The sequence below is a fragment of the Cydia pomonella genome, chromosome 14 (genome assembly GCF_033807575.1).
Source record: "Cydia pomonella isolate Wapato2018A chromosome 14, ilCydPomo1, whole genome shotgun sequence".
In the NCBI taxonomy this organism is placed as follows: Eukaryota; Metazoa; Arthropoda; class Insecta; order Lepidoptera; family Tortricidae; genus Cydia; species Cydia pomonella.
The window spans coordinates 9,806,987-9,828,883 of NC_084716.1; the positions used below are offsets into that span (position 1 = coordinate 9,806,987).

General features: G+C 35.9%; 1 protein-coding gene across 7 annotated transcripts in view; it reads right to left on the minus strand.

The window, feature by feature from the left end:
• LOC133524884 (brain tumor protein) overlaps positions 1 to 21,897 on the minus strand; it is a 518,368-nt gene that overhangs the window by 68,481 nt on the left and 427,990 nt on the right. Inside the window, exon 1 of one of the 7 annotated variants that reach the window (XM_061861030.1) lies at positions 10,535 to 10,971. The exons of the other annotated variants lie outside the window; for them this stretch is intronic. Coding sequence (XP_061717014.1) covers positions 10,535 to 10,557 — 23 coding nt within the window. The 5' untranslated portion in view covers positions 10,558 to 10,971. Of the gene's footprint in view, positions 1 to 10,534; positions 10,972 to 21,897 lie in introns of those variants that run through there. 7 annotated transcript variants of the gene reach the window in all.

Genomic DNA, 21,897 nt, shown 5'->3' on the forward strand with positions numbered 1-21,897 from the left:
AACCATGTGCTCGTTTGCAATTATTCGCTTGGTATCTGTTTAAGACGAAAGTGGAGGACCCCTGCGAAATCTCCTTTTAATACAAACGTAGTCCTCATTTTCCTCTCTGGATATTAACGTTATTTAAAAAAAAATTATACAATTTGTTGTATATCAACCTCAGCTATGCCCCTAGCTTGATTATTTTTCGAATATTAAACAATTACAAGAGTATGTTTGTATAATGGCTCCTTGCATTAAAAAAAATATATTAAATGTGTTTTTCGTTACTAATTTTTAAAATAATAAAAAAAATCTAAAAAAAGTCAATCATATGGGCATAGCTATGGTTAATATACATCAAATTATGTAAAAAATATATCGTAAAAATGTGGACTACGTTTGTATGGAGAATCGGCCGTCGCTTTTCACCTTAAGAGGATAAGCCACGGCCGCCCCGAAACCGCCTTTTCGTACAAACGTCGGCCTCATTTTCCTCTTTGGACATCAACATTATTAAAAATATCTTGACACAGTTTGTTGTATATCAAGCACGGCTGTGGGGGTGCGCCAAAGTTCATATAAAATTGCAAATTCGATTATTGAAACTCCGAAAATGTTTCTCATAAAATTTTACATTCTAATGATCATTACACGTATTTATTTTAAACAATAATGATTGCAACTTCGAATTTATTATATTCATAATGTCATTCTTCATAAATATCTCTATTGCTAAAATTGATGCATATATTATTGTTCGACATATCGATTTAAAGTAATAAAATTGGAAATTCGATTATTGAATCGAATCGAAAATTGAAAAAATGATATTCATAAAATTTTACACACTAATTATCATTATTAATTTTAATTTTAAACAAAAATGATTGGAAAATCCTTACACAAAGGTGGGTTAGGTTAGGTTAGAACTGCGACCCTCGCAGAACCGAAATCCTGCCAGAAAGGTGGGTTAGGTTAGGTTAGAACTGCGACCCTCGCAGAACCGAAATCCTGCCAGAAAGGTGGGTTAGGTTAGGTTAGAACTGCGACCCTCGCAGAACCGAAATCCTGCCAGATAGGTGGGCGATATGCTAGTCCTCGTTTTGGGGTTACTGGGGTTATAAAATAATAACATTACATTGCTTATCAAAAACATCGATAAATCCATTAATATGTATTTTGGCGATAAACACATACTTAAAGATTCACACTTCTCGATCACAGTGGAAAATAATTTATGCATATAAGTACAAAGTAAGTTTATGATTATTTAGTTTATATAAAACATCGTTGTGAGTCATGATGAAGAGTTGGAAATGACAATATTAAAAACAATTTTCGACCAACATACCGTTATGACTAATGTTGTTAGTAGTAAAAATAAATGGATATTAATAATGATAAGCAAAAAAATTATGACAAATGATCATTCTGATCACAAATCGTTATTATGAACAATAATATGACAACTAATTGTATGTGAGCCAATATGGACCCCGGCTGTGGGTATGTAACTATAACTTTTATAAATCAAAATATGTAAAAACATTATCAATATCCAGAGAAGAAAATAGGGACTATGTTTGTATGAAGGAGCGGCCGTGGCCTATCCTCTTACGTGCCAGAAGAGCAAAAGAGAACAGTCCAGTGTTTTTATTTTTTCATTAAAACTTGTTATTCAAAATCGAAGCTCCTCATTGTTTACATTCACGTTCCAACTCGAAAACAAACAATCAACCCGCTCGGGTTGAAAGACCACTTGGCATGTAAGCTAACCCATTTTCCCGTAAATCAGTACATCGGTAACAGAGTTACGTCACGCGACGTCAACGTAACGTAGTTACGCGTAATCTGGTTGTGACGTCGATACGTAATAACGTTAATATGGAATATTGCGGAGCAAAGGACGTGCCAAGTGGGTAATAAAGGATTTGACTCTATTTGAAGTTGCAGTAGAACAGTGACGAAGATATTAGTGGCTATTAGAGCTTATATCGTGGATCTCAAACGGCTACTTAGGGCGTCATTTACAAGCTTTCTAACAACTCAAGACAAGCCATATTGCCATTTGGGATTTGCAAAGACTCTAATAATTACGTTTTTACTGGGCTTTGGACAATCGCAGACAATAAAAAATCTTAAAATTCTTTACAGAATCCACTTAATCGGCAACAAAATTAATTTATACTAATGAATTAAATAAATGAAAAAGAATACGCAACGCACGTTTGAATGTCTTTGATTACCCGACATTTTAAAAGACGTTTTTAAAAAACATCTCAAGAATTTCCCAGGAATTTTGAACTGAATTGAAGCGTAGTTACAGCACTTTTATCGTCGATGCCATATTCAAACCAGTTACTGTAGATCACGAGATCTTGTTATAATAGTAAGCAGCTCGCAGTTTCGTCAAAATGCTTAGCGAACTTTGGTTCTGTCATCGTCAAAAGGTCGCAAATCACATATATAACCTATACGGATATGGCATTATTAGAATAACTAGCTCATATATAAGCCAATCGGTCGTCTGCGCGTCGTAACATGAATCGGGCCATCATTACTCATGGGGGATATTAATCATATTAATTACGGGTCTCAGCAAAAAGCGAGTGGCAATTTATGACGTATTTGACGATTTGGCTATAGACATGACACACTCCCGGGTGTTAGCAACTTAATTACGGAACGTTCTCACCGACGTCGGTCCGCTTGACATTAGAAGTCTATTTGGCTTGTTTAATTACATTTCATGGCACAACAGGCATATGAACGCTTGTAAAAAAATTAATTAATGTGAAAATGACTGAATGTCAAATGAACGTCTACTTGAAATGCTGAGATTAAAAAACAATTATGTAATAGCGCCTGTCAGTTTTCTCATAGCAATTTAGCTCTAATATTCATTTGTTTCTTCAGCACGTAGGCACTTGCGTATTCAATTATTTGTAAGTACAAAGAAGAAAAACAATTCATTGTCAATATTTAGAAGCTGAAGAAGTCTTCAGCTTCTAAATATTGAAGGTAGAAAAATAGTAAAAAATATTAGCTTGTTTAAAGTAAAAAACATTGTCCCAATTTCTTGAGTATATGTTTTGTCTGTCTTTCTTCATCTCATTGTTACTTACATGTTGACATAAAATAAGTATAAGTACAAAGAAGTAAGCAAAATACCACATTTAAAACGTTCATTGCATAACAACCCTTGTTCCAATCAAGTTAAAGTACACATTCCAAGACAACGAGAGTACGAGTTCCGGAAAGTTAGTGTACATGTGCAAGTTAAAGCCATTAATCAAATCGGGTGCGGAGCTAACTGAAATCTGAATAGCAAATTCGACGGTAGCTGTTTTATAACTCGCTAGGTGAAGAACGGAGCGGATAGCGTTTGCACACTAAAGAAACGAAAACGCTTGTTATGTAACCTTTTTGCACTGTTTGTGTGTATGTAATTAGCGTCCTTGTTTTTTAAATTCAAGGACACCGTTTATTGCTCATTACTGCTGTGTTACTTTGCCTTCATGTAAATTTTAATACGGTGTGATACATGGGTCGCAAACAAAAAAAAGAACACCGTTTCGATTTCCTGTAATCTCGGCGTCAAGTGGACAACGTCGTACCGATTTCTGAAGGTTATTAAGGTAGCTGACGTGTCAGGTACCCGACAAGATCTTTTTGTGGAATGCCCCCGCTACCTGCTACTCTTCGTACTGAATCCCCTCTCTAACGACCAAGCCACACTAATAACTATTTGAGTTTACAATCGAGACGCAGCCTGTAATCTGGACCCAGACTAGGTACGAATAGTTGATGGTTCTTGCTTGAAGGGATTTGCTGTATAGGTTAATTGGAAACCTTTGATAGCCCAGACTGATAAACAAACTTAAATATACGCTAAATAGTATGTATATTGAGATTTTTAGGGCTGTGATGACGTCACACGTAGGATTATGATAAACTTACCTGAAACAAAACAAAGAATTTATTAATAAAAAGGCTTTTAGACCGTTTAACTATCGGTAGGTCAGACTGTTAACTTCTTGTGGTTGAGGTTTGGTAATGTTCAACTGATTTATTCAATAAATAAAAACAAAGGTATAGTATGAATTTCTCAGTAATTCATACTATACACTACGTAACTATCGCGATAGTATTAAGGTTCAATTTTACGTGATAACTGATTCAGTGAACAATTAGCCACCATGCGGGTGGTCATTTTTTGGAGATAGCAAAACGTGTTATCTCCGAATAGGCCGTTTCATGACTTCGAACCTTATAAATAGGATAGTAAATATGCTTTTTAGACGGGCTTGTTCCCGTTACTTGTGTCGAGGATACTAGCTGTAGAAGTGTAAACACTGCATAAAGGAAAAAATCCTTTTGTTTAACAAATTAGGTACCGAGCCCAAAAATTTAATTCATATTACATTAAAATGAGTTATCATAATAACTTATTATATCATCTATATATAATGAGTATATTCCGCTAAAAAACCGCACGAATAGTTGAAACATCACGAACCGTTTAAGTGGTAGGACTGTAAGACCCTATGTACTTTTTAGGGTTCCGTACCAAAAAGGCACCTAAGGAACCATAAGGTTCGACACTATTCGTCCGTCGGTCACATTGCTAAATATCTCGATAACTACTCAAGCCATCGAATTGAAATAGCCATGAGCAACACTAACCTAAACACATTGAACGTGTTATTTTTTTTAACTAGTAGTGAGTAGTATAACTAAGTAGTATATTTATAGTAGTAATAACTAAGCAATAGCCAATATGAAGAGGGGGCCAAATTTTCAAGCCTAATAGTTAAGTACTAGTTTTTAAATGTTTAACTTCATGTATCATTTGTCCTTGAAGGTATATATATGATAACGCTTAAAATCGTTCCGAAGGAATATACATACAATAAATATGTATTTGTAATCAATACGGTACGGCAGACGGTAAAAACTAGCAAGAAATGAAGCAAGGAAAATAAAGTAATAACAATAACAATTATGTACAAAGTTCACGCGAACAAACTGCTTAATATTAGATTCCCATCGGTAAGCTAAGGTTACATATGACGTCATTGTGGGAAAGCAGTTCTTTACACATACAGGCTGTTTATCAGCGTCTAAGGTTGCTTGATGTAATAATTTAATATCCAGACAAAACTGGACAACACCCTTCAAATCCTGACATTTCCTGGAACTGAACTCGAAGACTACTAGCCCCTTTATTTGCTGTAGCTTTTAGCTAACTTCTCGTAGTTAATTGAGGTTTCTTAAAACCCTGACTCTCTCGTCAAATCCCCCCGGAATCCTGCTAAAGGACCAAAAATCTTGACATACAACCCAACCCCATCCACGTCTGACCATTCTTCTAATTAAATATGTATGTAGACATTGAAGTACCACCGTGTATGTATATAAAATTAAAGCGGTTGAGTAATGAATACAAATACTACGACATGTGTACACAAAACATGTGAATTGTGTTTATAATGTAATCACGTGGGGCTATTTGGATAAGACTGTTTCAAACTCTATAATTTAAATGCAAGTATTTCAATTTCCATGTGGTTCGATTGAACGGCGTCACTAAATTTATGGCGTATATTTTTTACATTCATAAAAAAAGAATACATTTACATATTTTTTATGCACCGCAAAACGTTGCGAGTTTTATATATAATAATCACATGTTGCAATTATTTACTATCATACATCGTGTTTAACCTTATTTAGGTAAACTCAAAACGATGTCATAAACAACGGAAGAAAAGAAATATATTATGTGATTTGTTCCCTGGTTGACAATTATATAGGTATTTTAGTACATAAAATAAATGTATGAGTCATAGTACTTGTTAGATTCTGGGTGGGTTGTACTGCATACGAACAATCGACGAATTGAATAACCATGGCGACGGCAGCACTGTCTCATAGACAATTGTCAAACTTTCCATACAATATAATTTTAACGAACTATTCATACAATCGCTGATGAGTTTTTGCACCGGAGAGATGTCCTCAAGCTCGTATCTAGAATTATGCATAACATTTATTCTGACATAAGTATGCATGAGAAAGCCACGTAAATAAGTGGGTTTAATTTATAAATCTTATAACGTAAGTAAACTACTTATATCATAACAATGTCATTTCATAGGTACTGCCACACCCGTAAACATTAGTTTATCTAATTATGGATACGAGTTAAGTATTCTTCCGCCAGATTGGACAATAATTAAGAGTTTACATGAAATCAAACGTCAATATATTGTTCATAGTAATCTTGGCATAATCTCAGGCTTGGGTTGTCAAATTTACACATAGATTGACTATAAATACGCACAATAATCTTCCTTACATATGCTCCAAATTCTAATCTCATTATACCTATACCCAAACAAAATTCTGTATAACTTTCGAGCTTATCTCGCATCCCGTTCGCACTCATCACAAACTGTATCGCTAAAATGAGTCAACATTACCTTCACAAGTTCACATATCATAATAGTTGACAACAAATTTAAATGTAATTGTTGCCTTATTAGAGGGGAATAAGGTGCAAAAGTGTATAGATATTTTGACATCGACACTGAAACAATCGGGTCATATAGATTTGGACGTGATACTATTGTCTATGGGTTCAAAGATTAAAGGCGTTGTCATATTATACGATACATTTTCTGTTTACTCAAAATAAGACGTGTAGGCGTGGATTAAGGACGAAGAATAATGATGATTTGGTATTTGTAATAAATAAGATATATTTTGAGGATTCCACGTCGTTTTGGACCCGGGTATGTCCTTAAACTACGTCCAAAAGAGAGGTATGGGCAATGTGAATGTCATCTCGCCTTGTGTGGTAGGGCACAGCACAGCAGATGTCATTCCAGATCTAGAGCAGAGCCCAACTGGGGAAGTACCTCCACCTTACAGAAAACCGCAGCCAAATAACACTTGACCCTACTCATAGTGTTGTGTTCCTGCCGGTAAGGTTGCCAGAGCTCAACGAGGGGGGTGGGGTTAGGGTCGGCAACGCGCATGTAACTCCTCTGGAGTTGCAGGTGTACATAGGCTACGGAGACTGCTTACCATCAGGCAGGCCGTATGCTTGTTTGCCACCGACGTAGTATTAAAAAAAAAAACAAATCCTCATTCCAGGGTTCTGCACTCGTAAGTAGCAAGTAGAATATATATTCATACAGAGTGTGTAATGGACTTTGCTTTCCATAAAAATACATAATTTTTCGTATTTTCTTGTCTCCAAGAGCGACTATAAATGATATGTACTGAATATCAAACTTCGGGTGATTGTAAAACAAATTTTAATGAAATAATAAAAACAAATCAGAAAAAAACGTTATCAACTTAAGAAAAAATTAAAGCACTGACAAAATGGTGTGATGGTACGGGTGTACTGTTACACAATATACTCAAAATTAACTCAAGCTAAAAAGAACACGGTGTGTAACGTTATACCTAATTGGCCATACAGCTTGCCAGGCTGGCCCCAGGGCCCAAGCTGCTTATCCCAGCCAAGTAATAGGCCTCTTCCGGACTTCTCTTTAAAGTTAATAAAAATAAGCATGGCGCTAATGTGTTGAAAATATCCATAAGCGTGCCGGAAACCACGAGTCACGACAACATATACTTGAGAACAATGAAAACGAGTCTTTTTGTATGATTTTTAAATAAAGAGGTCAATTTTTATTCCTCTTAGTGTTGTACGCAAGGAAAATAAACTGCTTACAACAAAAAAAAAATCATAAAAATATATACGTAGTAAAAAAAAATTGTACGCATTTTTTTTTCTATAATATAGGTTTGATTTTTTAAATTATTAAGTAAGCTCTGAACGTTTACATGTTGTTGTTTCATCAGTTTTTCAATTGAGCAAATATTGGAGCTGTATCACGCACTGGGACCTGGGACTTTAATTAGGTCCTATATAAATGGCTTATTTCAGGTTTTCTTGTCCACTCATAATCGTAGTTCTTGAAGGTTTTGTCGGTAAAAATTGTACTCTCCACCTTTTCTAATACAGTAATAACTAAAGGTTTTAGACATCTTTAATGTTATCCTTGACTTACATCCAAGCCAGTATATTCAAGTAAGGCTTGCATTACTGTTCAGATTTTACCAAGCCACCTTTTACTCACTCTAATGAGGCGCCACATCAGACTAAGTTCAATTCCCATCGCTAATCTAATGTCCAACTTGGACCATATAACCGTGACCTCAAGATTCCTAACACCTATATCTATATAGTTGAAGATTACGCTTAGGCGGACTCTCACCTGCGGTCGGCGATCGATTGGAATATCCTAGTGCGTAGGTTTCATAACATTTTATTTAACATTTGATCCGAGACTTTTTAAAAACTCAAGACGGCTAAAATTAAACCTTATCTTTATATTAATAAGACCTAAATTTGAAAGTAACAATTACCGTTTAGTTACATAGTTACCTAACCCGTAAGTGATGGACTAATTTCGATGCACGCTTTGAGATGGAATCTAGAAACAGTATTGTCGGGTCACTTAGTATCGCAACCTGGCCTACATTTACATATTTTTTGGTCATTCTAAGTTTAGTTTTAATGCTACATTTCTTTGAATGCTTACTTCACTACTTCATTTCAATTTTAAGTTTCGTTATCTAGGTAATTAGATTTATTTTTTAACCCCCGACGCAAAACGGGTGTGATATGTTTGACGCCAATGTCTGTCTGTCTGTGGCATCGTCGCTCTCCATCGGATAAATCGATTTCGATGCGGCCCGCGTGATGGTAAGCAGTCTCCGTGGACATGGACGCCTGCAAGTCCAGAGGGGTTACATGCGCGTTACCGACCCTAACATTCCGCACCCTCGTTGAGCTCTGGCAACCTTACTCTTACTGTTATTTGGCTGCGGTTTTCTGTAAAGTGGAGGTAGTACTTCCCCAGTTGGGCTCTGCTGATCTGGAATGACATCCGCTGTGATGTGCCCTTCCACACAAAGCGAGTTATTCACAGTGCCCATACCCACCCCATATACCTCTCTATACCGAAAAGCTTCGAAAGTCTTATTTATGCCTGTGAACAAATAAAAATAGTAGGCATTCTGATTTATAAAGATAAAGATATTTTATTATTCAAGTAGGCATATTACAATGCGCTTATGAACGTCAAATAAAGCTACACCGGCTCTAACCCTACACCTCTGACTCGAGTGGATTTAAATCCCCCCTCAATTGGAGGAGACACATCTTTTCAAAACATTACATCTCATAATTGCATTAAATAAGAAAAAAAATAGAAATAGAATTTAGATTACTATAGAAATCATGCAATTACATACAGTAGCTTCTTTATAGAAATTTGATAAAAAGTATATATGTCACATCAAAACATACAAATACGTAGCTCTTTCTTTTCGTAGTAGGTTTCTAATATATCAACAAAACATACGCGCATTCCAAATCTATAACTTAGCTTATATAAGAAGGCAAAAAAGCTTTACGAGTATAAAAAACTATGATAGGAGACGGAACCGTAGAAGCACAACACGGTTTTTTGTTCACCGAACCCTAGTCGTTTCTTAAAACGAATACTTGTTTAAAACTTAAAACGCAGAGCCGATCCTCAGAATGTTTAGTCATACTCGAATAAGTCGTATTTTTTCTGAGAGCGACCCGCGGCGGAACAAAGACAGACACCCGGCGAAGTAATTTGTTGAGAGCTCCCGGCCAATCACTTTGGAAGGTTCAGTTTCAAAGATACGCACAGACTGGCGAACTAATACGTTTCTCGTTACGGAAGGTAAAGTGAGTTATATTTTTAAAAGGAATTCAGCATTTCTTTAGGTTATTAGAAACCTTTTATACGTAGGAGCTTTAGAATGTTTTCGTATAGCATCAGGCGTAAATGATGAAAAATTACTTCATTTTCAAATTAACCTAATAAAGAATCTATTTTAGATACGTTGACAAAAATGACCACATGAAGTACATACTTTTATCGAATATTCTTTCATAAAGCAGGTAGACCAAGAAACCGATGCAGTTAAACATCTTTTAGTAGACATATAGGTACCAGCTATTTCGTTCATAGCAATTACGAAAATCATCAACAAACAGTTAACGAAAAGAGATTACAATGTTTGTGGTACTTAAATACTAAAATTCCAGGTTTATTTTCTGAAGATATTTTAATTTGCGTAGCGCCTAATGAAATATCGAAGGCAATCTTATATTTCTTACACTAAAAATATTCCAATTTAAGGCTATAATGTTTCTGTAGGATTTAGGAAATTTTAATTAACCTAACGAACTTTGACTAACTTGTTTGGAAGTCCCGCGGAGTTATCTTTGAAAAATTCTCAATTAAAGTTCTAACATTCATAAAGTTCTATTTTAATTAAAATTTATAAATAACCGTTACTTAATTTTGGTAATTTTAAGACCGTATATATAAAATCACAAAATGATAGATCAAGTATTACACAAGATGAAACCCTGTATTTTTATAAGCGGCACACGCGGCGTAGTTGACAAAGAAAAACAAACACTCACCAAAGCAATCCAAATCCGTTCATTAAAAGCAAATAATTCTTCTTCTAATCTTAAAAACAATTCAAACTACACAATTAAAACTAAACTAAGCTACACGACACTAACTTAGAAATACAATTTGGCGTTGACTAGAATTCCGAGCGCACAACCGTTCGCGGCAACGGTCGGATCATAACTGAAACAGGGGGTCAAGTTTTGGAAAAAAGAATGCAGGCAAGGCACCCATACGTTACGGACGAGATGACTACAACAAAAAGTACCCTACTAGTTATATTACCGAAAACGGACGGTTCTCAAACATCTGTTTGTGTAAGTGTTAATTACTTTTTTGTACCTACGCATAATTTTAAGGGAAATTAGTTTTTTTGTTTTGCTCTACGCACGTTGACTTGTCGGGCCGGCGAAGATATTGTAGTCCATTGCTATTTTCGTATCGGTTATAATAACGTACTTATTTTTTTGTTTTAGTAAAGATCTCGCATACAAGTTCTCAAGGTAATCGGCCCGCGTTCATTGTACCGAGGAGTTATTCTACTTCGTATACAGATTAAAGTTTATGGACGTGTTTTTTTTTTAGTTTTATTCACTTTAAACGAATGTCGTCGTGCCGATTATATTCAATGTTGCGGCTAGTTATGGTATAAGGTAGTGATTTAGATTATGATGTAATCAGTCTGTTATTCATATTTAGACTGACTTTAACGCCAAATAAGCCTCCCACCAATTATTTTGTTTCTCCATGTTGAGTTACCTAGAATGTTTAATTGTTTTTGTTAACGTATAAAACAGGTAAATGACACGGATTTGCGTACACGTGGTGATTGTTGGGTTTGTCGACCTCAATATTTAATGGTCGAAGACATTCTCGGAAAGTATAGAACATTTTCGGAATAATCTGTTTATTCCTACGATTACATTGTGTTTATGAATGAATATCTCATTACGCCTTTAGTCAGGTTTTTATTTACTTAGCCCTTATTGTGGGGGCGTGTGTGAATGACGCATCACGTAAGGGACATTGTCACTTCTATACGGTTGCCAGAGGCTCCTCATTAATATAGCTTGCCTAAAATAGTAGTCAGTATATTGTATTATTTTTGAACATAGTGGTAGAGACAGACCAAGCTTAGTTTGCAGCGATTTTGATAGCCAAGTCTGTGTAAGTGTTATTTTAAACGTCACACTTCAATGAAAATTATGACGTTTACTTAACACTTGCACCGGCTGGACTATCAAAATCCCTGTCAGCTTAGCTCGGTCTGACTCTACACTTCTGGTATATTTCACAGCTAAACTGACACTTAGTAAAAACTAAATTATAGAGAAAAATAATTATATTCAACCAAAACTATGATATTTCATTTTTCAATTTCAATTCATCTTCACGCAAAGTAATAAATTACAAAACAAAAACAATAAAAACAGTTCTACCTACATGTGTTATATAACTTTTTATACTCCAATCTTACATAGAAATCTATAGACAAAGTCGATGTGTTCGAGCCTACGGTGTATATTTTTTACTGTGGCAAACCTCAAACCGACACGACACTGACAGTCGGAGTCGCCGGGTGAATTTGTAAATCTTTGCCAACGTGTTATTGGCTGCGGCCGCAGAATACATAGTTTTGCTATTGTCATTCCACGTTTGTAGGGTTTCGTTTTTGCAACGTGTTATGTTCAAGGCCGTAATCTGATAGATAAGTCGACGTAGTCTAGAGATGTGTAACTATTTATTGCACTTATATTGCGAATTAAGTACGTATCTTTCCAAAGCGCGTCTAAGTAGAATTATATCTGTTAAGCACGGTGTATATTTACGTTCTTATAACTGAGTAGATCATAGGTACAATAGATAAATATACACAAAATTTCTGTTATCCTTGTCCCTTAAATATAAAGTTTCAATATTCTAAATTGAACACATTAATCTTCTATAAACAACACGCATTAAAAAGCAACATGATTTTTTACATTAATAAAACGATCGCAACAGTTGCAGTAAATTCAAAGCAACAGAAAACACAAGTCACAATTCATCGTATTCCTTGCAGTTAATAATAAAAGTTTGGGAACCGCGGGCGGCGGGATTCGAGTTTTGCAGCTGCCGCCACACACATGCACGGGCACATGTGTGCATGTCGTGTGTGTGTGTGGGTGTGATTAACGTATTGTTATGTTGTTAATTGATTTTATGTATAGGAACTGCTGATGAATTATACATAAATAAAATATGTTATTCATATTTTATTTTAATTGCTAATGTGTAAATAGTTTTTCAGAGAATAATAAATCGATATTTTAATTTGCAATTAGATTCAATAACCATGGCGTGACGTCACATATATTCAGAGGACAAAGCAAAACTAGTTCCGCTTACATTATTTACACCAGTTGCAGGATCAGGTTTTTTTTTCTTCTAATGTAAATCGAGTTCTGTACACCGCTTTGACCTATATATTAATAGGTATGTGTATTCCGTCTTATCATACAGTCAGATAATGATACAATGCGTTTTATAAATTCTGGTAAGCACAAAAATTTTAAATATAATTTTTGCCGATATCTTACGAATAGCGTCTTCAACATTTTTGGCCCCTAAACTCAGCTACTTACGTTTGTCCGTCAACGCGACCTTTATATAATTTCAATCTAGGCCCCTCGGGAGAAAACTGACGTATCACAATAGTCTCGTAATAGGGATATGGTACGCGCGGGAAATAAGACTTGGATGAGAAAGTTGGTGAGCAGTAATTGTCAATAGAAGTTTGCTATTGTCCGAGGGACATTTCGGGACATTGTGGATTGTTTTTGCGGCAGTTCTGTTATTGGGACTACGTTGGACCAGCCAACGAAGTCATCAATAATCTATTTTTTGGTCCGAAATCTTTATGTAACACGTTTAGGAAATTGTTAGATAATTTACTAATAAAGTTTGTTTTCATGCGTTAGTTAGATTTTAGATTCGATCTAACAAATTCTTACAGGATCAGTCTTACAGACATACCTTGACTAAGCCCCGCGGTAAGCTAAAAAGGCTTGTGTTGTTCAAATAACGATATATATAATATACAAATATTTAAATACATGTACGAGTCTATGACTCTTCTTCTTCTTCCTCGCGTTGTCCCGGTATTTTGCCACGGCTCATGGGAGCCTGGAGTCCGCTTGACAACTAATCCCAAGATTTGGCATAGGCACTAGTTTTTACGAAAGCGACTGCCATTTGACCTTCCAACCCAGAGGGTAAACTAGGCCTTGTTGGGATTAATCCGGTTTCCTCACGATGTTTTCCTTCACCGAAAAGCGACTAGTATAGTATCAAATGATATTTCGTACATAAGTTCCGAAAAACTCATTGGTACGAGTCGGGGTTCGAACTTCGAACCCGCGTCCTACGGATTGCAAGTCGCACGCTCTTACCGCTAGGCCACCAGCGCTTAGCCTATGAGTTTATGATTGACAAATATCTGTGCTCATCACACAAATAAATGCTTATCCGGATTCGAACCCAGGACCATCGGCTTCTATGCAGGGTCACCCAATAGGCCAGACCGGTCGTCGAAATGATGTCCTTTTTCTGTTAAGTTGTTATTATCCGCTCGTGAATCTCGCTCGCGTACTAATAAACATTGGTTCGAGCGAGATACCCGGCGAGGCTTGCAAGTTGCAAGTATTAAGTGAGATAACTATTTTTCAAAGTTCTCATGTTTCTCCGAACAACTGACAATTCTGATTTCTGATATCAGCCTAAACGAGTTGAAACCGGTAATTTTCTAGGAAACACCTTTAATGACCGTCTAGTCAACGAAACTGGATTGAGTAACGCCGCCGAACAGCGCAGGTGTGACTCAACCATAAAACAATAAAAGGATACTCCGTAGCCCTGACCTCTGGGCAAATAATGGAAAACCATGTAGGTGAGACTATTACAAAAAGGTCAGACCAAGAGTACCCCTAAACAGACTTATGTGATGACTGTTATGAAAGGGAAATAAAAAGTAACCAGATTGTAACAAGTGGAAATCAGAGACCTTTGCCTACCCTTTTGTTGAAAATATATTTTACAGTACATATGGTGCTACTTTACCGCACTAGTGCGAAAATTAGCATATTACGTTACTGTGTCGAACATTTAAAGGGCCATATGTACTGTAAAACGTTGTACGAAACATGTGCGAATAGGTAATTCGCAACTCGTGTCGATTTAAAACACTCCTTTCGGTCGTGTTTTAATTTATCGCCACTCGTTTTCGAATTTCTTATTTTTCGCACTTGTATCGTAATGTACTATTAAAATGCTCCAGCTGCAGTGCTACTGCTACTGCTGAATAAGGTTGACTACGGAACCCTAATAAAAACAGTACACAATAAAGTTTAATGATATAAATATTATAGGACATTACAACACAACTAAGTCCCACAGTAAGCGCAATAAGGCTTGTGTTGTGGGTACTTAGAAAATGATATACAAGGTGTAAAAAAAATGTAAGTATCGTGTACTGATTAGGAAAAATAGAAAAAAAATTATGACGCGAAATGTTTTGGCCTTTGTATGGAGAATTGGTTGACTTGGACCGCTTGGACGTGCAGTCCCATAGAAAAAAAAATCGCGTACATTTTTTTCGTCCTACTTACTAAACGGATCCCCACTATTTTTATTACACCTTGTATAACCACTTAAATACATATAAAACACCCATGACTCAGGAACAAATATTCGTGATAAATGAACCTTTAATGTATTTACTTTACTACCTTAGTAGTTGTACACGATTTTGTACACCGTACCGTGTTAGGTTGTAAACTGCGATACACAGGAATACGGAACTTACCTGTAACAAATAAAAAAAACATTTGACATATAGAAAAATACGTACCTATAATACATTTGATTGAATAGCACATTGTGCAACGAAGGGGGTAAGCGAGAAATTGCAACCGAGGTCTATAATTTCCGACAGCCGCAGGCTGGAGGGAATTAAAGACTTGAGTTTACAATATTCTTACTCCCGAAATTACACACACTGTTTTTTATCACTCTTGCGAAGAAAAAACTAAATTTTAAGCGAAATAATGATAGAATACGGTGACATTTCAAACATTTGTCCGCCATATTGTCATTCCTTGACAGGTTAGGCTTCTGCATTCAGCCACGATTGAACATTTTGTGTGAACGGCTAATAAATTAAATATTTTTAAACAAACAAAAATATTAAAAGAAAGCTATATAGCTCCGTAGGGAATTATATATTTTTTTCTGCAATTTTTTTATTAGAGGAAAATGGGAATACACAGTTACGCACGGACCGATTAGGTATTCAAACATAAGACGTTATTGTTATCTTAACGTGGTAGGCCTTAAGTTACTTAAATACCAAAAAAACCTTTTAAGTCGGCAAAAAAAAAAAAAGGATTTAGTATTGTACCTGTTATCAAAGGGTTTCAGGTAACCAGACATTTGGTACCGTAGTTTGGTGGTTGAAACAAACCGGAGGGTTTCGAACTTTAAGAAGAAATTATAATTTATAAGTATACAAGATGTAGCATGTGCAGTACTTACATGAAAAACATCATTTAAATAAAGAACTTATTCAAAGAAGATGATGAGTTTGACAGACCGAGCAAGTTTTATATTAAATGAATTGTCAAATGTTAACTTTGATAACTAAAACTACCGCATAATGTACAGTCAGCTGTAGAGAAAAGTTACCCCACCTGCATAGACGTTTGTATGCAAAGGTGCTAAGCGAATAGTATTGCTGACAGTACCAGACCATATTTCTACTGTCAAACTGGAGTAAGAGAGTCGATTGCGCGTAAATAGGTAGCTATATAAGCGCGTGTATGTATAGTACTTATATACAAAATGAGATACCAGAATCACCTAAACCGAAATTAAGAGTTTCCAACAAAACCTTTCGTATAGGCCCCGGTTTGCATCAGAAGATGACGTCACGGCCACCTCGGTCCGCAAAACGACATGTGCTGAGCTGTATCGCGGGGGTCCAGTGCTTTCGGATTTTTAACATGCTTGCACATGCCTCGCATATGGCGTTGACACGGTGAAAATATTATGAACAGTAAAAAGATTGCAGTGGCAAAAATGCTCGTGCCAATGAGTTCTATGGAACTTTAAACGAAATACTATCAGTATACTATTTTATTTAATATGTAGTATACTTACCAATTGCTTTTCAGTAAAGTATTGTGAGGAAACCGGACTAGTCCCAAGAGGGAGTTGGAGGGTCCAGTGGCAGTCGCTTTGTAAAACTAGTGCTTGCGTAAATGCGTACGCTTCACCTGATGATTTTTTTTTATACTACGTCGGTGGCAAACAAGCATACGGCCCGCCTGATGGTAAGCAGTCTCCGTAGCCTATGTCCGCCTGCAACTCCAGAGGAGTTACGTGCGCGTTGCCGACCCTAAACCCGCCCCCCCTCGTTGAGCTCTGGCAATCTTACTCACCGGCAGGAACACAACACTATGAGTAGGGTCTAGTGTTATTTGGCTGCGGTTTTCTGTAAGGTGGATGTACTTCCCCACCTGATGATATGCGGTTACAGGTTGCAGAGATTTCAATAGTGATTCGCATGACCCCTTTATTCCTGGTTATGTAAGCACAAACTGTAGTATATAAGTATATACAGTTTCTGTGTAACGTTTAAGTGCAAATAAACACGACACGAGGCAATAACTTTGTTAAGTAAACAAAGGGTTGAGTGGCCTGCGTGTTCGATATCATAACTGACGATTGGTATATTTGGTATTAGAATGGGTTCGGATGTCGAATGTATTTTCAAAGTAATGTACAGCAACTTTTATTTCATGTGCATAATATCCACTTGAAGTTGAATCGGAAACACCTACATTAAGTCAAATATCTAACCCCCTTATTCATAAACGTCTACTAAGGTTGACAAGCCGCTAATAATCGTTTGTCCCTTTTCATCATAACAATACGTCAGAAAGGGACAAACGATTATTAGAGGCTTGTCAACTTTAGTAGACGTTTATGAATAAGGGGGTAACAGTGTATATTAGCATAATATTGACATTTGTGAACAAATCAAATTATTAATTAATTTTCTTAAATATATTGATTTGTGTTTTTTTATTCGGCCTCCGCCACTGGAGGACTTTGCTTGTTTGTTTGTTTAAACTTTATTGCACAAATTTACAAAAAGAGTACAAATGGCAGACTTAACGCCTAGAGGCATTCTCTACCAGTCAAACATTGGGCTAAACAGAAATAGTTTGGTGCAGGATTGTAAATAGTTGATATGGAAATAGACACAAGTCGAGACTACTATGATACTATACTTACACAAATATATATTTTAAATATACCTACATATATACATATTCAATATATATAAATAAACATACATATATATAATTATAATGTATGTACCTATTAGTGTGAGATATCACGCAGACATTTAGTCACGAATGTTTTCAAAACTTTGGCATTTTTCCTTTAGTATATGACATCTATTTCAATTTATAATTAATCAGATATATTTTTTTTTTAATTGAGGAGTTATTATACTGGTTTAAATATATTGCACGATGCAAGACCGTAAGCTGATACGGCGGAAAGTGTATACATAAAAAATCGGCCAAGTGTGAGTCGGACTCGCGCACGAAGGGCTCCCGTATCATTATCTATAAAACGGCAAAAGATGACGTTTGTTTTATGAAGCCCCATTAAGTATTTATTTTATTATGTTTTTTAGTAGTTGTTGTTATAGCAGCACACTGTCTAACTATCAAGGTTCATGAGATACAGCCTGGTGACAGTCGGACAGACGGACGGACGGACGGACGGACGGACAGCGGAGTCTTAATAATAGGGTCCCGTTTTACCCTTTGGGTACGGAACCCTAAAAAAAGTAAATGAAAGATCAAAAACGGATAGATATTAGATAAATCAAAAAGCTTACTTTCGGCAATCATTAGAAAATGATTAAAAATCAGGATAAAAAGTAATATTGGGTTCAATTTTAATAATTTTCTTTACATAACCTTTAGCTTTTGTCAGTTTTTCTGTTCTTATCCGTGCAAATCACTATTATCAAACTGAATAAAAAAAAGTAGACCAAATAAAAAAACTGATTTTATAGATAAAATAATTGAAATGCACATATTTGAATTAAAAAAAATAGTATGTACGTACTCGTACTTAGTTCGACAAAACGAACGTATCGCCGGCAACACTTGACGTAAAGTAGTCCGCGCATAATCGCACGCGCATATATGTCGCATATGGCACGCATCGGCAGGATGCAGCTATAAATACCTAAACTATACCTGTACAATTGTACATGTACATTGCATGGGTCAGCAGAACGTTCCCGTCGCGACTCACAAATGGGCTAAGTTATTCAAATTTGTACGTTATACACTACACTTTGATTCAGTAATTTTATGTTATTTTCACTCAAAATCACAAGCTATTTCAATCCTAATAAGAGAAAAAGTGTCCCAAAATGTCCATACATTTTTCATAACTTCCATTCCGTTATTGTCATACTAAGTCTGTGAAAAATGGTAACGGAATAGAATTAAAAACCTTGGTATTCTTTCTCATGTTAAGATCGAAAGAGCTTGTAATTCTAAGTACAAAAAAAATGTGTAGTGTACTACTATAAAATGGCTCAAATAAAAGGTGGTTCAAGTTAAAGATTCCGAGAAATAATTAAGACAATCGGATATATTCGGTCAATATTCAGTAATCTATGCAATAGATGATTCTACGTTAAAAAGGTCGATACTTAAATAAAAATTAAATTCCAACGCGCAGTATGAGAAAGTGCTTTATGATTAAGTATGATAAAAGAGACCTGTTTGATTTTAATATCAGTATCATTTGGTCAGCAAACTTGAGAAGAGCCAGCCACATTAGAAGTCACAACTTTAGGAATCTCGATTAACTGCAGATGTATTATTATTAAGAGCAATTCCTAGCTGAGCAACTTTTCAAATCTCGAATTTTTGAAGCTATGTTTCTGTCGCGCTGCGGTGGGCGGGAGCGGGAGCTATCTAAGTGTGAGTGCGCGCACACAGACGCGAGACTCGAGTGCTCGCTCATTGCGCGCCGTTCGTTCCGTCGACATCGCCCGCGAGCCAGACGGAATTTATCCTGGTCAACGTCGGGACGCAAGTTGTTTTTGTTGTTATCACATAATATTGTTTTTCATTTTTATGTATCTATTAATTACCATATAGGTAAAAACTGCAAAAAAGAATGATGTCCCTGCTTCGGTCGTCGTCGTACAGTCAAGTGCAAAAATATGTATCGAATGAATCGTCTCATAAATATGGTACTACGCTCTTATTACACTGGAATAAGATGCTATGGGACATATTTTTGAGTAAGATGTGTACACCCATATTTTTACACTTGACTGTACCTATCCGTTTTTGTAAGTAGGTAATATATGGTTAAACTACAATCTATTTAACTTGTAGTACGATGGGACAAAACTTGGGCCACCTTATTGATGAACGTATCGCAATGACAATCTGGGTAAAGTATGTTGGGATAATGCCGGACAATTTTGGGACCAATTCAGAGAACTCGTGAGAAAATGTTTTTTCGAGATCTCAGCACGTGACAGATTCTTGAAGTACGGAGCGAATAACCGTAGATTCGGCCTGAATTTTGGTTATCTTCAATATAGAACGGTTTCAGTTTTGTACCTGTGTAGTGTGTAAAGATAAGACATACTTTTTTTTAGAGTAACGAGTGTTTTGCCATCAAGGGAGAACATCGGATGGTGAAAAAAAGTTGCTTCTAATGGAAAGAGAATAAGGTATCACAAAGAAATAGGTCCGGTGTCTACCCTTCTCCAATGTATATAAATTACATTACAGCCACCAATAATTACAAACTTAAAAGTTGTCAACGAAAGTTTTTTTTTTCGTATTTTTGTATCCGATCTTAACCCTGAATACAAAAATTGGTAAAATTATGGCTCTCAAACTTTGATACCTATGTCATAAGGCAATTTGATAAGTAAACAATGTGCTAAGAAACCTCTTATTGTAAGGTTTACCCGAAGTAATAAAGTAAGAAAAACCACTAAAATAATAGATAGGTTTCGAAGTTTTGACAATTTAAGATCTCGTGAACTATACAGGTTTAGTGAAAGTGTAAATGTATTGTTTATTGAAAGGAATGTACTGGAAGATATTAAGTACTTAAGTAGGAGGAACAAATCAAAATAAAAAATAATCGTGTCCAGTCATTTTTAATGAAGGTCGCCAAAAAAATAAGAATCAAACTTGGAAATCAAAAAGACTAAGTAGTTCTTTAAAAAGGTCAAGGTTTTTTTTATACTACGTCGGTGGCAAACAAGCATACGGCCCGCCTGATGGTAAGCAGTATCCGTAGCCTATGTACGCCTGCAACTCCAGAGGAGTTACATGCGCGTTGCCGACCCTAACGCCCTCCCACCCCTCGTTGAGCTCACTGAGAGCCCATCTTGAAGTATGGAAAATAAGTAAATTTGCGATTTTGTTAGTATAATTTTTCAATTATGTATATATATAGTTGATATACAATCTTTTTTTCTATAAAATGTAAGGATCGCATGTAAAGAGTAAAGTAAATATATAGGAAAAGAGAGCCCTCTTGAAGCATTTTAAGGAAACTAATTTCGAAGCCCTATCTCTATTTTGTATCCTAAACTAGCTATGTATGTATGCGTGCACATCTACATATGCATCCGTATGTGTAGGTACTTTATTGCGAAAAATTGCTCATTTGCTATCTATTTTACTCGATTTTGTTATACAATTCAACATGTATCATCATCCCTATACAATATAAATACTCTTTATTGCACACCTCAATAAAAGAAAACGATACAAAAGAAAACAGAAACATAAGCACAGGTAAACAACAAGCGGTCTTATCGCTAAAAAGCGATCTCTTCCAGGCAACCTTTGGGTTGCGGAAATTAAAAAATTACATTGTCAGTAAGTAGGTGTACATACACATACAATATACAAACATACAAAATAGACTGCCAAAATCTCTTCCTTTTGATTTACCGTCGCGCTGGTAGTGGTACTGGATAAAAATAATGGTACGAAAGTGTGATCAGGAAAACAATAAATGTGATAATTAAGTAGGTCGTAAGTAAATTGAAGAAAATTTAAAGTTTGACAATCACTGCTGTTTTTGAAATAGGTAAAGATCGGATTGGCAGTCGAGGCGCAATGAAATGGCGCCTTAGACAATGTTGCCAACATTAAAAAATAAAGCCAAATTAGGGAGAAATGAATGTCCTACGTTCTTCACCCGCATCCGGTATTTACCCAACATACCTTAATCGTTGAACCGCCGCATTTCA